The 16,611-nt window shown below is 49.4% G+C and overlaps 1 protein-coding gene across 7 annotated transcripts in view; it reads left to right on the top strand.

Annotated features, from left to right (window-relative positions):
- The window catches only part of ATP2C2 (ATPase secretory pathway Ca2+ transporting 2), a 90,291-nt gene that overhangs the window by 13,846 nt on the left and 59,834 nt on the right, over nt 1-16,611 (top strand). For 2 of the 7 annotated variants that reach the window (XR_012328137.1, XM_073796407.1), the window contains exon 1: nt 1,426-1,684. The exons of 1 other annotated variant lie outside the window; for it this stretch is intronic. Coding sequence is in view for 5 of the 6 variants with exons in the window: in XM_073796407.1 (XP_073652508.1) it covers nt 1,586-1,684 (99 nt within the window). In the remaining variant the exon portion in view is untranslated. Of the gene's footprint in view, nt 1-1,425; nt 1,685-16,611 lie in introns of those variants that run through there. 4 more of the 7 variants (XM_033844285.2, XM_073796406.1, XM_033844284.2 and 1 more) reach the window with 3 other exon arrangements.

Raw genomic sequence — 16,611 nt, 5'->3', positions numbered from 1 at the left:
CCCCAAAGCACTCAGTGTGAGGCACCATCTGGTTTTTGCTGGGACCCTCACTCAGACGGATAGGTAGCGTCATCCGCATTTTGTGGGTGAGTAAACCGAGGTGGAAACAGGTGGTGAAAGTTGCCCGAGGTCACACATCTGAAAGGAACAGGCCTGGGATTCAAATTGGAGTCACACCAGACTTTTGCTCTTTCCATCACTTCTGGGCCTTTGCTGGAATCAAGCAGCATGGTTTCTGCAAAGGGGGGATGAGGCAGGAGAAACAGGAAGGGTCTCTAGAACCTATCAGCTTGAGTGGGGCTGAGGTGGCCACCCCCTGGGGGGGCAGGTGGGGTAAGTGGCAAACCTTTGCTCCAAAGGGGCAGCACCGTTTAATGGACATATACACATGCCCTGTCCTATAGTCCTTAAGTAACCCCACTCGACAGATGAGAAAACTGAGGCACAGAAGAGTGGCACAGCCTTCTCTAAAGCCACCTCCCTACTAAGCGGTGGGTCTTGTTCTGGATTCCAGTCCCACGTGAAGCCAAAGCCCTTATACATTCCAGTATATCCACTTGGAGGCTGGGAACTGCCTACACTGCACATTCACCCACATACTTTGGGAGCCCTTTGAGCCCAGTGACTTCCCCGTGATGATGATGACGAGGATGGTGATGAATATGTCCCCACACACACACTATGCCAAGCCCTGCCCTGAGGTCTTCCTACATAACATGGTCCATCGAATCCCCTCAACTTCACTGGGAAGGAAGTGCAATCATGGTGGCCGTTTTACAGATCAGTAAACTAAGGCTCTGAACATTTTAGAAACCTGCCCCAAGCCCCACGATTAGTGAGTGCCAGGAGCCCATTCTGCAGGTGAGGAAAGAGAGCTCAGAGATCATGCAGCACCAGGTGGCGCCCAAAGGGGTCCTCAAACTCTCCAGCTCCTGGGATTCACTCCCAGGGCCGAGGTGAGGTCTTAGCTTTCTCCTCCTTCAATAACAAACTGGGAACCGCGGCTCAGAGAGGCCACGTGGCTGGTCCCGAGCCTCGCAGCGGCTGTAGGAGTCTGACTCAGCTCCCGCTAACCGTGCTCCCAACACCTTAGTTGACCACACGTGGCTCCCCATGAGAATCACCTGGGTGCTTGCTAAAGTCCAGCTTCCCGGCTCAGGGTAGGGAGGGGTGTGGAAATCTACATTTTAAACAAGCCTTTATCGCTCATCTCCAACCCATTCCGCCCCCCCGCGCCCCGCTCCAGATGCATCTCATCATCTGGCAAGTTTGGGAAACAGCTAGGCGCCTCTGCAGCCCCCGGGCCTTCCCGGGCCGCCGCGGCCCCTAAGGGCGAGAAAGTCTCGGGCGGAATCGCCGGACGGGGCGGGGCCAGGTGCGCGAGGGCCGCCGCGGGCGTAGCTCCGCCTAGGGGGCGGGGCCTCAGCTGCGGCGCACAGGTAGACGGCTACCCGGTAACGTGGGCCTGGCCAGGGAGGCTTGGGCGCGCGCAGCCAGTCCCGGCCACGCCAGGGACCGAGGGACTCAGGCAGGGGCGGCCGCCGGCGGGACGGGAGGCTGGGCGAGGGGCCTCCGCCCGCTCACCATGGTCGAGGGACGCTTCTCCAAGTTTCTGAAGAAACTCGCCTTCTCGGGCGGGGGCCACCAGTACCAGCTGCTGGAGAGGGGCGAGTTGGAAACCTTGGTGAGTCCGGGCGCGGGGCGTGAGACCCGACACCCCACCCCCCACCCCGTCCGACCCCAAGAGCCCGTCCGCGCGCTGCGGGCTGCGTTCCGCCAGCTCGCCCGCCTCCCCCGGTTCTAGAAAGAAGGTGTCTTCATAGCAACGCCAGCTCGCGTTTCTGTTCTGGGCCCGGCGCTCGCCTTTTAACCCTCGCCTGCCAGCCCATTTTGCGGACTCGAAACTGAGGCCGAGACAGGGGAAATATGTCCCTTAAGGGACACGCGGCTAGCAAATGACCCAGCTAGGAACTTAACTTTGGTTTCTCTGACTCCAGAAAATTTAAATTACCGGGTCTCCACACCAGGTTGCTATCCGGATTTTTTAAAGTGACTTGAATGGGGCGGGGGGATTAGAGCGCCGTAAAAAACAAAAACTGTCGTGCAAATGTTTTAGCTTGAATAGTAGGAATAATGGTGGAAATCAAGGTAAGAGTGGCCATGCCTACCACCTTTGTTTCCCGCATCTCCAGAGACACTTTAAAAGAAAACACCCAGATTTGTGTGTTGACTTTGCAGCCTCCAAGGGACCCTCTAGGATAAGCCTACAGGATTCTAGGGCCAGGGGAGTTTTTACCAGCAGAGAAACTGACAAAGCTGCCCCCAAAAGCCCTTCCTTCCATGTGGAGGACCCAGAGATGAAGCAGGGTCAACGGGTGACCCCCAACTTTCTCCGTAGCTTGTAAGCAGAACTCAGTGCGTGATACAAGAGCAGAGAGCATGGAATTTCTGCAAAAGCATCTCTGGGTCACTGCACTTTTTAAAATGTAATCAGTCATTCAAAAATAAACTTCCTGATGTGGAACTCTGGAGGTGCTCGTGGCCTTTCCACGGCTGAAGGGAAACCTCAAGTTAAGTTTACTGGTTTTTTTTGTTTGTTTGTTTGTTTGTTTGCGGTACACAGGCCTCTCACTGTTGTGGCCTCTCCCGTTGCGGAGCACAGGCTCCGGACGCGCAGACTCAGCGGCCATGTCTCACGGGCCCAGCCGCTCTGCGGCATGTGGAATCTTCCCGGACCGGGGCACGAACCCGCGTCCCCTGCATTGGCAGGCAGACTCTCAACCACTGCGCCACCAGGAAAGCCCTAAATTTACTTTTTAATGAAAGAGGTCAGCTGGAAAAACTTGACAGCAGTCAAAACATTTTGGTTGTATGGGTCTTAGTATTTGTGCATTTAAAAAACTAGTATTTTATAAATGGTTGCTAACGTGAGAATTCTGGTGCTAGGGTGGTAGACCACGGTGCCGTGTAACTAGCAGTTCTCAGATAATCTCTATTATTCTGAAGCGACATGTATGTTAACCACGGATTGGATGCAGAGTTCCAATATTTTGCCGACATCCATTTCTCTCCCTATATGCCACGTAACTCATTCTGTTGGAGGAGTTTGAAGTTAGTTTGCCAACATGGTTGCCTGTTCTATGTTACTTTGTCTATTTTCTTTCCATCTTTTGATTTTTGCATCAAGCTAGGTATTTTTCAAACACTCCTGATGTAGTTGCTTGCAGTCAGATTTTATGGGATGTCCAGGTTTGCCAGGTATCCAGGTGTGCCAGGTATGGGGATGATGTATCATGAATAGAGATGCTGGGGCGAATTTGATCTCTGCACCAAAGTGGGCTTCGTGCCCCCAGAGGGGCCCTCGAGAGTGGGACAGGTCTTCAACCCGTCTATAGGTATGCACTGGCAGGGGCTTGCCCACCTGGTGTGGTCGGGATGTTCTCAGCTGCACCCCGAAGGGTGTGTGACGACTTAGCAGTGTGGACATGAGGCGAGACAGGAGACCCAGGCCGCCAGCCGCAAAGGTTGGCAGAGAAACAAAGTATCCTGTCTTTAAAGGCAGTTCATCAAACCCAGGAAATTGAAATAAAGATAAATGGGGAGTGTGATGAGGGAGGAGACCGGCCGGGCCAGGTGACCGGCTTCCTGCCAGCTCAGCTGACAGTCTTTGCTCTCACGCTTACATCCTCCAATTTGAACTTTTTTTTTTTTTCCTCAGAAACATTTGAAAAAGAAGCAAAGTTTGCTTACCGTGGTCATTTCCGTAATAGTCGTAACTCTCTTTCATGAGCACTTGTTGTAGGGGGTGTCCTGGGCGGGCCCTGAACCTCCCCGCCACTTTGCCGAGTCACCTCAGTTATAATACTAATTATTATTGAGAACATGCTGTGTCTCTTCACCCCTAGTTGAGTTGTGTTATTGTACCGGTGTGTTAGATGAGGCTGCTGAGGCGCTCATGTCGGCCAGGTGGTAAGGATACGGTTGTATCCAAAACAGAGTTCGTGGGGGAGGCTGACGGCAGAGACCCCAAGAGAAGTTTAATTTAAGATCCAACCGTCTTAAATGGCAGAGTGACCGGGCAGGGGATAGGTGGCTGAGACAGGGATGGGGGAGGACCCAGAGTTAGGAGCTTCTGAGGCTGAATCAGCATAGTTCTTACGGCTCCGCAGACGGTTCATTCTTGCTGCATTTCCAGTGTCATGAAAAGAAAAATGTGTGGGAGATCCCCTTTCATTATTGGAAAAACGCTCTCTCTGCTGATCTGAGCTTTGGACAAGGAAAATGTTGGACCAGAAATACCTGCTTCCCAGATGACTCAGTACCAACTCAGGAAGTTATCTTTGACCCTCAGGGCTCCCTTCTCTTAACCGAGACCTGCACGGCTCCATATCCTGTGCCGCCTTCCCTCTTGTGAACTGATCCACCTTCCTGGGGCTCTGCAGGGGGAAGCCTGGCTTCCAGCAGACCTGTGTCCTGGTTATTCATTCAGCCCAGATTCATGGGGCGTCTACCCCGTGTTAGGGTGGTGCTGCGCGCCAGGGATGGGGTGGAGAAAAAGGTGCACACACTCCCTGCCCTCGCGGCGCCGTGTCTGGTGGGCAGAGATGGGTCCCAAACTACAGATCATAGTTGACTGTTTAATGAGAAGGGATGTTTAAGACTCATAGGAATGGCATAGACTAGGGTGAGTGGGAAGGGCAGAGTTGATGGAGAGTTCTAGGCAGAAGGGAGTGAGGTGCAAGGGTTAGTGGGAGAGGTTGAGGCTGCCGAGGTGGACCACTCAGAGCCTTTGGGCCTTGTAAAGGGTTTGGGCTCCATCCATAGCGCAACAGGGAATCACCGACACGTTTTACGTCGGGGCATGGTAGTCATTCATTTATTCAAAGATGTGCCGAACATGAGGAATGCAGGTAACAGAGCAGACACAGTCAGATTTGCGTTTTTAGGAGATCACACTTGGGTTGCAGGAAGAGGAGTTCTGAGGTTTACACACACACACACACACACATGCACACATCATTGGTGTCTCTCAAAATTTAGCAGTATATGTCATCTTTTTCTTTTAAATTTTATTTTGGTTTTATTTATTTATTTTTACTTTTTGGCTGTGTTGAGTCTTTGTTGCTGCGCGCGGGCTTTCTCTAGCTGCGGCGAGTGGGGGCTACTCTTCGTTGCGGTGCGTGGGCTTCTCATTGCTGTGGCTTCTCTTGCTGTGGACCCTGGACTCTAGGTGCACAGGCTTCAGTAGCTGTGGCTCGCAGGCTCTAGAGCGCAGGCTCAGTAGTTGGGCGCACGGGCTTAGTTGCTCCGCGGCATGTGGGATCTTCCCGGACCAGGGCTCAAACCCGTGTCCCCTGCCTTGGCAGGCGGATCCTTAACCACTGTGCCACCAGGGAAGCCCATTATATGTCATCTTGAAGAAATGTATTGGAAGCCCCCAGTGTTGTCTTAAATTATTTGTATCAAAATGTGACTTAACTAAGTAGAAGCCTAAAATTTGCAACAAACATAGCCATGTGCTTATAACTCAATAAAAGCGAACTACGTTTATAATAAAATTAGGAAGTACACATGTAGCAAGTGCATTTTGATGTGACTGGTGATGTATCATTAAAAGTCAACTAGTCGGGCTTCCCTGGTGGCGCAGTGGTTGAGAGTCCGCCTGCCAATGCAGGGGACACGGGTTCGTGCCCTAGTCCGGGAGGATCCCACATGCCACGGAGTGGCTGGGCCCGTGAGCCATGGCCACTGAGCCTGCGCGTCTGGAGCCTGTGCTCCGCAACGCGAGAAGCCACAACAGTGAGAGGCCCGCGTACCACAAAAAACAAAACAAACAACAACAAAAAATATGTCAACCAGTGACGTCGAATGATTGTGTTCATTACGGATTGCTGTGTAGCAGGTCACGCCCAAATGCAACAGCTGAAAGCAACAAATGTTGATTCTCTCCCAGTTTCTTTGGGTCGCAGATCTGGGGGATGCTCCAGGTATCTCGTGAGGTGGCTGTCCAGCTCTCGCCAGAGCTGTGGTGTCATCTGAAGGCTCTCTGGGTGGAAGGGAGAGAATCCCCTTCCAAGCTCCCTCCTGTGACTGTTGGCGGGTCTCTGGCCCCGGCTACATGGGCCTCTCCAAGGGGCAGCCTCGCGGCTGCCTCATGGCTCAACACCTGGCTTCCCCAAGGAAGAGTGATCCTTTTTATAACCCAGTTTTGGAAGTGATATCTCCTCATTTGTGGCATGTTCTGTTCATTGGAAGGAGTCTAGATCTAGCTGGTTCTCAAGGGATGGGGATTACACGAGGATGTCATTAAGTGGAGGCAGGGTGATCGGGGGCGTCTTAGAGCCTGCTGACCACAGTGGTAGAAAGGAATAGTTCTTTAAATGACAGAACCACACCTGGCACAAAGTCTGCTGCACAGCTGTCTCGTTGTGTTAGCGTGTTCAGTAGTCCTGAGGTCCGGTCTTTATTTAGACTCTCTTGAATTTTGATCTTGATAAAGCTCATACTGGGAATGTCTAATTACACGCATATGTAGAAAACGGCATTTAAATTGATCAAGAATGTGTTTGCTAGATTAGGACCACCCGCATCATACTTCACCCCAACTGGCAGCGGGCAGCCCGTGAATGCCAGTTGGAAAGGCTCTCATTTGATAACCGTAGAACCTGCTGGCTCACTTGACGATAAGGTGAGTGCCGGCCATTGTGGAAGGGATGTTTCTTCACTGTGTGCGATGACCATACTTGCTGCACATCACCTGTGGCAAGCAGCTGCGTGCAGAGACTGGGTGCGTGTACGGCCTCACTTGCAACAAGATGACACTCCTCAAAAGTGAGACGTTTTAAAGCTGATGCGCCGGTGTCAACACCACCTGCTGTGTGATGGCTCCGTTCTCCTGCCATTTCTTCTCTCTGAGCCCCTGAGAAACTTGCATCCCTTCAATGTGTCACCTGAGTGTTGGCATAGATGCACGTGTGGCACTAGGGTCACATCACAGCTCTTCATTATAAACTGGCCACCCGAAGGTCTATGTTATATATTATGGTAGGCTAATTATTAAAACACGTATTCAAAGTTTGGAAGATCTCAGAAAACTTGTGGACTCTTGAGAGTACGTCTGAAGATGCCCTGTTAGAAACCCTGCCCCAGTCCCATGTCATGAGCCTTATTAGTAAGGATAACGGATCCTAGATCCCCGAGCTCCTAAGGGGAGGGGAGTAGCAGGCATGCAGACAGCCGTCTTCTCCGCGTGTCCTCACCTGGTCTTTCCTCTGTGTCCTAATCTCTTCCTACAAGGACACCAGTCACATTGGATTCGAGCCCATCCTAATGACCTCATTTTACCTTAACCGCCTCTTCAAAGACCCTGTCTCCAAACACAGTCACAATCTGAGGTGCTGGGGGTTAGGACTTCAGCACAGGCATTTGGGGGGAGCACGATTCAGCCTGTAATACTATGTTCCTTGCAGAAAATATCTGGATGGGTATTTGGGGTGGGGGGAAAGCTGTGGGTCACACTGGGGAAATATGTAACCTTCTGTGGAGGTTGCAGACACTCTTAAGGTTGTGTTGATCGACCCCACCAGTGTGCCCCAAATCCCTGGAAATGGCTCGTGTTCTTCCAGCTCGTCTTGCCCGTGAACTTCCCGTGGGCAGGGAGCAGAGCCCAGCAGAGCACGTGTCTGACCCAACTTGAAACTCAAGTACATGCCAAGGAAGACGTGCTCAAAGTTCATGATTCTGGAGTCCCCGGGGTAAGAGAGACTTGAAACATCTAGAATAAAGTCAGGCATTACCCATAAGTATTCTTTATATTTCAAACCACTGAAACCGGACTACTGTGGTCGGGCTCTGGTAGATTTACAGCTGACACACAGGATCACCCTGTGTACATCTCAGTATCCTCCGGTCTGTGCCTCTCCAGTAACACTGAATCTGGGGGACCTTGTGGATATGGGGGAAAGAATATTGGCCTAGAAGATTGCTCCTAACCAGGAGGTCTTGGTTTAGGGAAGGGACTGGGGCCAGAAGCCCAGAGGTGGAGCCCAGGTTCCATCACTATGACTACGTGAGTTTGGGCAAACTTACTTCATCTCTCCACATCAATGTCTTTGTCTGATAGCGGGGATGTGCCCATAGTGGCTTCGAGTTTCCCCATGGGTGCTGTTCCCTGACTCTTGGTGAAGATTAGATTAGGTGATATATGCAGATACTCACACGAGTATGACCATAGTAACAAAACAAGGATAAATGAGAGGGACTTCCCTGGCGGTCCAGTGGTTAAGACTCTGCACTTCCACTGCAGGGGGCACGGGTTCCAGCCCTAGTCCGGGAATTGAGATCCCGCATGCCACGAGGCACGGCCAAAAAATTTAAAAAACAAAACAGAATAAATGAGAGAACGGTTTAAAATGCTACACAATGCCTAGTTCAAAATGTGACGTTGGGTTTTATTAGAAATCATCACTGTCTTGTTCATTGTCTGGCCTCGGGTCCAGTGCTCAGCTCTGTGCCCAGGGAGGTGCTCAGTGGTGAGGGCAGGACCAGCTACATAATTTGCAAAACGAAAGTGTGGGTTCCTGTCGTGAAAAATGACTGAGAATTTCAGGTCAGCGCCGGCAGGGTGTTGCACGCAGCACACGCCCTCCTGAGCACACCTGCCGAGCCGGCCTGGTGGGCATCTTTGTGTGAGGTCCGTAGTCGGAGATGCCGGAAAGTCCTTGCCATCTGGTTTCCTCCTTTTCAGGCTCCGCACAGCCTTCTGACCCTCACATACTTTTGTGGTTCCTTTAGATCAGCTCTTCCTCACATGTGGTCTGGGGCCCAGGAATCTGAGTTGGTTGGTTCTGATGCTCAGTGAGTTTGAGAACCATTGCTTCGCCATCCCTGTGACATCTGTCCTCCTGAGGCCAGACCCCTTCAGTGAATAAAACACCCGTCTACTGAGTGGAGCTTATAGTCTGGTGGGTAAGTCATCAAGTAATTATATAGTGAGCATATAATTACAAAATGAGATAAGTCCCATGAAGGAAAGCAGTGCATGTAAGAAAGGAGTTGGATACCGCCTGTGTATGCCTGTCACCTGTGGGGACGCTACTGCTGCAATCCAGGGAGGCTTCCTGGAGGAGGTGGCAGGGACTTGGCGAACTGAGATTTGCACTTAAGCGACATAGTCTCATTTTAATTGTTTCCATGGGCCACATGTCATGCGTGCCCTGGAACATGGCCTCCCTCCTCTGATCTGGGAGGTACCTCTCTGCCTGGGGGATGCTGCTGGTCGCTGGTCTCATTCAGCAGCACCTCATCTCCAGTTTCAGAAATCAACCTACTGGGCTGCCCCTCTCTCTGCCCCTCCCTCCCCCAAGTACCTGCATATTGAAATTTGAGTGACAGTTTCGCCTTCATTGACCACTGAATTAGGCTAACGTTACCTTGCTATTTTTCAACTGTCTTTTATGAACCAGGAACGCTGCATGGTTTTTTTCTTTATTTGCCTCCCTCTTTGTCCTTTGTTCTTTTCCCTTTCGAAACTTGTCTTAGATTTTGTTTGTTTGTTTTTTCATGAACCACAGTAAAAGTTTGCGGAGACTGAGATTCCTGCTTCACTGCCCCACTTCTTTGCTTTAAATTTCCTCCTTAGTGAGGGGAGGAGGCAGGTACCGTTTGCCAGCTAATCAGTTTGCAGTAATCAGATTACCGTTTGCTTGGGTGGTCCTGGCCCCCTTTCTATGCAATTCTAGAGAGGCTATGGTTAGGAACACTGGAGTCTGCAGCACCAGATACCTGGCTGCAAAGTCCAGTTCCGCAGCCAGCGGAAGATGTTAAGCAAATTTCTTAATATTTCCAGCGCCTCTGTTTTCTCTCCAGTGGTGTCAAGTGCACACAAATCAGAGATCTGTTATGGGGTGGAATGATTCAGTACTAACGGAGTACTCAGGGCAGCACCTGATCACAGTAGTTACTGTTATTTATATACAACAACATAAGTCTTTTTTTTTTTTTACATACATAGGGTCCTACTGCACACACCGTCAGCAACTCCTCCACTCTCCCCACATCCCTGCAATACATCCCAATCAATCACATTCTTTTCTTTTCTTTTTTAAATGTGATTGAAGTATAGTTGATTTACAGTGTTGTGTTAATTTCTTCAATACAGCAAAGTGATTCAGTTATACACTTATGTATTCTTTTTCATATTCCTTTCCATTATGGTTTATCACAGCGTATTGAATGTAGTTCCCTGTGCTGTACAGTAGGACCTTGTTGTTTATCTGTCCTATTATGTAACAGTTTGCCTCTGCTAATCCCAAACTCCCAAACTCCATCCCTTCTCCACCCCTCCGTCTCTCCCTCCCCTTGCCCTTGGCAGCCACAAGTCTGTTCTCTATGTCTGTGAGTCTTCCTGTTTCGTAGATAGGTTCATTCGTGCCATATTTTAGGTTGCACATGTAAGTGATATCATATGGTATTTGTCTTTCTCTGTGACTTACTTGGCTTAATGTGATAATCTCTAGGTCCATCCGTTGTTGCTGCAAATGACATTATTTCATTCTTTTTTTTATTAGTTATCTATTTTATACATGTTAGTGTATACGTGTCAATCCCAATCTCCCAGTTCATCCCACCACCCCCTCCCCACCTTTCCCTCCTTGGTGTCCATACATTTGTTCTCTACATCTGTGTCTCTATTTCCGCCTTGCCAACCGGTTCATCTGTACCATTTTTCTAGATTCCACATATATGTGTTAATATGATATTTGTTTTTCTCTTTCTGACTTCGCTCTGTATGACAGTCTCTAGGTCCATCCATGTCTCTACAAATGACCCAATTTCATTCCTTTTTCTGGCTGAGTAATAGTGCATCGTATATATGTACCAGATCTTCTTTATCCGTTCATCTGCCGATGGACATTTAGGTTGTTTCCATGTCTTGGCTATTGTGAATAGCAGCACATTCTTTTCTAGTGGCCGTGTAGCCATTTTTATTTAACCTCCCTCCCCAGCTGATGGGCATTTAAGTAGTTTCCCTTCTTTAATTTTTAGAACAATGTTCCACTAAACATGTGTGGAAGCACCACATTACTTTGAATCCTTACAAAAATCCCTGCAGGAATCTGAGCCTTGGAAAGTGAAGTAACTAGCCCAGGAGCTCGGACCTGGGTCTGCCTGATTTCTGTGCTTGAATTCTCCACTCCTACTGGCCAGGTTTCTCTGCTGTAAAGTTACTGTTTCCCCATTGTAATCAACTGGTATTTTATGACGAGTCGCATTAAGGCTATGTCAATAGCCTGTTTCTCATTTTCTGTTGGTGATCCTTGCCTGAATCCATTACTTTTATTTATTTATTTTTAAAATTTTTATTGGAGTATAGTTGCGTTACAATGTTGTGTTAGTTTCTCCTGTACAACAAAGCGAATCAGCTATAATTATACATATATCCCCTCTTTTTTGGATTTCCTTTCCGTTTAGGTCACCACAGAGCATTGAGTAGAGTTCCCTGTGCTATACAGTAGGTTCTCATTAGTTATCTATTTTATACGTAGTATCAATAGTGTATATGTGTCAATCCCAATCTCCCAATTCATCCCACCCCACTTTCCCCCTTGGTATCTATATGTTTGTTCACTCTGTGTCTCTTTCTGCTTTGTAAATAAGATCGTCTATACCATGTTTTTCAGATTCCACATATATGCATTATTACACAATATTTGTTTTTCTCTTTCTGACTTACTTCATTCTGTATGACAGTCTCTATGTCCATCCGCGTCTCTACAGATGACCCAACTTCGTTCCTTTTTATGGCTGAGTAATATTCCATTGTATATATGTACCACATGTTCTTTATCCATTCTTCTGTTGATGGACATTTAAGTTGTTTCCATGTCCTGGCTATTGTAAATAGTGCTGCAGTGAACATTGGGGTGCATGTGTCTTTCTGAGTTATGGTTTTCTCTAGGTATATGCCCAGTAGTGGGATTGCTGGGTCGTATGGTAGCTCTATTTTTAGTTTTTTAAGGAACCTCCATACTGTTCTCCATAGTGGCTGTATCAATTTACATTCCCACCAGCAGTGCAGGAGGGTTCCCTTTTCTCCACACCCTCTCCAGCATTTATTGTTTGTAGATTTTCTGATGATGGCCATTCTGACCGGTGTGAGGTGATACCTCATTGTAGTTTTGATTTGCATTTTTCTAACAATTAGTGGTATTGAGCATTTTTTCATGTGTTTGTTGGCCATCTTCCATTACTTTTATAATGTTTGCTAAACAGAAAATTTCCAGTTTTCTCATTCCTCCCTCATTTATTACCTGTGTTCTGATATCAGGAAGAGCTGCCCCTTTCCCCTCTTCACGTAGTTGTTTGTGTATTCATTCACGTATCGTTATGAGCTCACAAATTCCTATTCTATTAGGTGGGTTAAAACTGGTTACCATCAATTTTTTTTTATTCTGATGCCCAGATTGCCCAGATTTGGCCAATAGAAGCCTTTTCTCGTGGTGACGTTTGCATCCTCTAGACATTTTTCCATCCTTCTTTGAGCACTTGCCTGCTCTCTGGCATCCCAAGAAATTCCAGACTCATTGGGTACCTTCCCTGCCCCAGCCCTGGAATCAGCCATTTCTCCCAGGAGTCTTGGCTGTCTTTTCACTGGAAGAATGGTCTTTAGAAATCAAGATCTGGTATGATGTGTGTTCATGCTCTTGGGGTATGACGGCCTCTGGGCCCCCAGAGCAGGTGTGTGTGTACGTGTACACTGTTAGAGCCATATTTACTTTTATACCTGTGTGTATGTGTACACATACATATTTTTAATATACTTGATCATAGAGTTCAATGCAATAAATACCACAGGGCTGGTGCCAGCTCTTTATATATTTGTAAGTCCCTTCACCAACAGGGAGAGCGCCAGCTCCCAGGATCTTTGGTATATTTACTTATTGCCAATCTCCCTGTGTGTAACCAGGCTCTTCACCTTGCCAACCACCTATTGGTCCCCAATCCATTGGCCACCTCCTAGCTCTGCTGTCTTCTCTCTTGGCCCCTCGACTGCACTGCACCCCATCCCCCCAACAACATATGTTTTCTTGAGTATCTCATGTCCTATTGGCAGTTCTTTGCTGTCTGGGGTCACACCACCGTTACACACACACTCACAGACCACAAACACTACCTAGATGTGATTTCAGGGACTGGAAAACACCTCTGAAACCCATCTTGACCTGAGGCTGGACTTTAAGAACCCCCACCTCGGCAATGCTCCATGTGTGGTATCATTCCCATTTTACAGAGGAGAACACTGAGACTCAGGGAAGTCAAGGGAGTTGCTGAGAGTTGCACAGCTGGTAGCTGGGGGAACTGGAATCAGAGCCCAGATCAGTGAGACGTGGGCCTCCACCCAATTTCTGCAGTTAGGGTTCCTCCCCCCGCACCACCCCACAAGTATTAAAAAGTAGTAGGGGGAATAAAAGAGAGGGAAAAGAAAAGGGAAAAAAAAGAAAGTAGTGGGCAGGCCCTTTGAGTTCATTACATCACTCTTGCCCCAGGATCTGGGCCTCCTGTTGCTCTGTGCGCCCAGCCCTACCGGCCTCCTTATGGGTCCCTCTGGTCACAGCCTCTGCCCCTCCTTCCCAAGTTAGCAGCGGCCCAGTCTGATTCTCCAAGCATCCCTGTTCCCAGGAAGCCCCTTCCCTCCTGCACCAGCTGTGCCCCCAGGCTTGGTCGGGACTGGTTTCTCCCCCTTGGAATCAGCAATTCTTACGCGTGGTTCAAGATTTAAGAAGATACAAAAGGGGGTCCAGTAGGAGTCTGTCACTGCCTCGGTTTTCCACCACCCTTGTTCCCAGCCCCAAAGGCGACCCAGCCCCCGGTCTCTGTGGCTTCTGCTGGAGGTGTGCCCTGATTCGACTAGCAAATCCCTCCTCTCCTTCTGGTTATACACAGGCTAGCGTATTGCTCATGACATGCTGCACCTTTTTTATTTCTTCTCAAACTATTGCTAATGGTACCACTACTTGGGAGAGCTCTTGGGCAGTGTCTACTGTCACTAAAAGCACGCAAACCCACCCTGTGACCCCGCGGTCCACTTCTAGGTCTGTGCCCAGGAGAAATGGGGGCTTCTGTCTGCTAAAAGACGTGCGCACAGTGGTCCCAGCAGTGTTATGTATAAGAGGCCAAACTGGGCACAGCCTGAACACCCAACCACATGCAAAGAGTTACATGAATCGTGCATATCCATGCAATGGCATCCTGGGAATACTACACAGCAACAAAAGACAGTGACTTACAGACCATGGAACAAGCTGGATGAGTCTTGCTAAGAGCCAATTACAGGAGTACATGTGTACGGTTTCCTTTGTGTGGAGTTCCCTAACGGGCAGAAGAAATCCACGTTGATAGAAGCCCCAGTGTCGGTCATCTTCTGGGGGGCTGTCAACCGGGAGAGGGCCCGAGGGAGCCTTTTGGGAGCTGGAGAGGTTCCACGTGGCACCTGGTGGGGTGACTCTGTCGTACACATGCGCAGAAGTGCGTCCAGGCACACGCGGGATTTGTGTACAGGATACTGCCACATATATTTCACATTTTCCATGTAGGCAAAGAAAAAATAAACGCTTATGCTCTTTGGGTGGCAACAAAGGGTTTCACGGTATGGTGCTACCGTAATTGATGTAACCCATCCTTTATTAGCAGCACGTGGGTTGTTTCTAGTACTTCGTTATTATAAACAATATTGCAATGGATGACTGAACAGAAGCCATTCTGCAGTAAATAAATCTGCAAACGATATGAGGAGAGCAGGTCCGTTTTCAACTTTGATGCTGCCGCCTGCCCTCCCCTGGGGCTCATCTGGCTTCACCTGCCCCTCCCGGCCTCGATGAGAGGCTCCATCCCCACCCCCGGCACCAGCTCTCCTGTTACAAATTTCTGGAACCTTACCTATCAGATAGGTGGCGGAGGGTGTACTGGAGTCTCTTGAATGCGAATCTCTGATTTTAAATGAGTTTGATGATCCTTTCATGTTTCAAAGTTATTCATCTTTATTCCCTTTCTGTGACCTCTTTGTTTATGTCCTTTGCCCTCTTTTTTTTTTTTTTTTTTTGCGGTACGCGGGCCTCTGACTGTTGTGGCCTCTCCCGTTGCGGAGCACAGGCTCTGGACGCGCAGGCTCAGCGGCCATGGCTCACGGGCCCAGCCGCTCCGCGGCATGTGGGATCTTCCCGGACCGGGGCACGAACTCGCGTCCCCTGCATCGGCAGGCAGACTCTCACTCCCAAGTGGGCCACTTGCTGGCTCTTTCCGGTGGCCTTTCCACCTGAAGGCCCCCTCTGCTCCATGGGAGCTCACTCCTGCACCTTCTTCAAGGCTGTTTTCTCGCGATTCCTGAGCGCCCGCACTCTGAACCGGGGCCCCGTGGCTCCTTCGTAGGGCGAGGTGTCCCCGTCACGGTATTGCCGCACGGGTCACGGGCATCTCTTGGCTTGTTCCTTCCTGGTGTTGCCAGATCCCCAGAGGACGTCCAGCTGCATTTGACTTTCAGATAAACAGCGAATCGCTTTTTAGTATACGTGGGTTCTATGCAGTGTTTGCCAAGCACATATACTGAAAGATGATCCATTGTTTATCTGGAGTTCGAAGTAACTGGACATCCTGCACTTTTTTTCTTTTCTTTTCTTTTTTTTGCTTATTCTGGCGGCCCTATTAGGAACCCCCTCCCCTACCGTGTTCTTGGAGCTGCTGGAGGATGAGGACATCCCCGCCCTCTGTTGTCCCTGTTCATCACCCCATTGCTTAGGTTCGCTTATGCTTCCCGGGTGCCAGGCCCTGAACTCGGGGCTCCGAGTCCCTGGTTTCCTGTTACCTCACGGCAGCTTATGGAATCCCTGCTGTTATAACCCCCACTTTGCAGAGGGGGAAATCGAGGCACCGGGGAGGTTTGGGGCAAATATGTTGCAGAAATAAATGTTTGCATGAACCCTTTAAAGAGGGAAGCGAGCATTGGGGTCTAACTCAGTAAGTGTTTGAGGTGAACCAGAGCTGGATGGGACGCAGAGGAAGCCGGGCTCTGCTTAGAGGAGACGGTTCACCCCCAGGTGCCATGTGGTCGCTTGCTCTGCCGTGAGCTCACAGCTCATCTTTCAGCGATGCTGTTTACCTCTGTGGTTCCCTTGGAAGCCTCCGCCAGGTAGCATCAGCCCTGGACTGTCTTGCTTGGTGAAAATGCCCTAAGAAGTTCATATGTTCCAGACTCTTTCCTCGGGTCTCGGGAAGACCCCACTCACCATCACCAGTGTGGGTCTGTCCTCTGTGAGCAAACGATCCTTCGGGGTCACAAAGGAGGCACAGAAGGTCACATTATATGATTCTATTCATATGAAATATGTAGAATTGGTAAGTCTGTGGAGGCAGACGGTAGATGGGAGGTTGCCGGGAGCTGGGTGTGTGTGTGTGTGTGTGTGTGTGTGTGTGTGTGTGTGTGTGTGTGTGTGTGTGTGACTGATGATGGTACAAGGTCTCCTTTTGGGGTGACGGCAATGTCTTACCACTAGGTAGATGGGGTGATTGCACGACACTGAGAATGTTCTGAATCTCCCTGAATTGTTCACTCCAAGA

This window comes from Tursiops truncatus, chromosome 19, assembly GCF_011762595.2.
Source record: "Tursiops truncatus isolate mTurTru1 chromosome 19, mTurTru1.mat.Y, whole genome shotgun sequence".
Classification (NCBI taxonomy): domain Eukaryota; kingdom Metazoa; phylum Chordata; class Mammalia; order Artiodactyla; family Delphinidae; genus Tursiops; species Tursiops truncatus.
The sequence above is the reverse complement of the archived record's forward strand: the minus strand, read 5'-3'. Positions and strand labels throughout refer to the sequence as shown.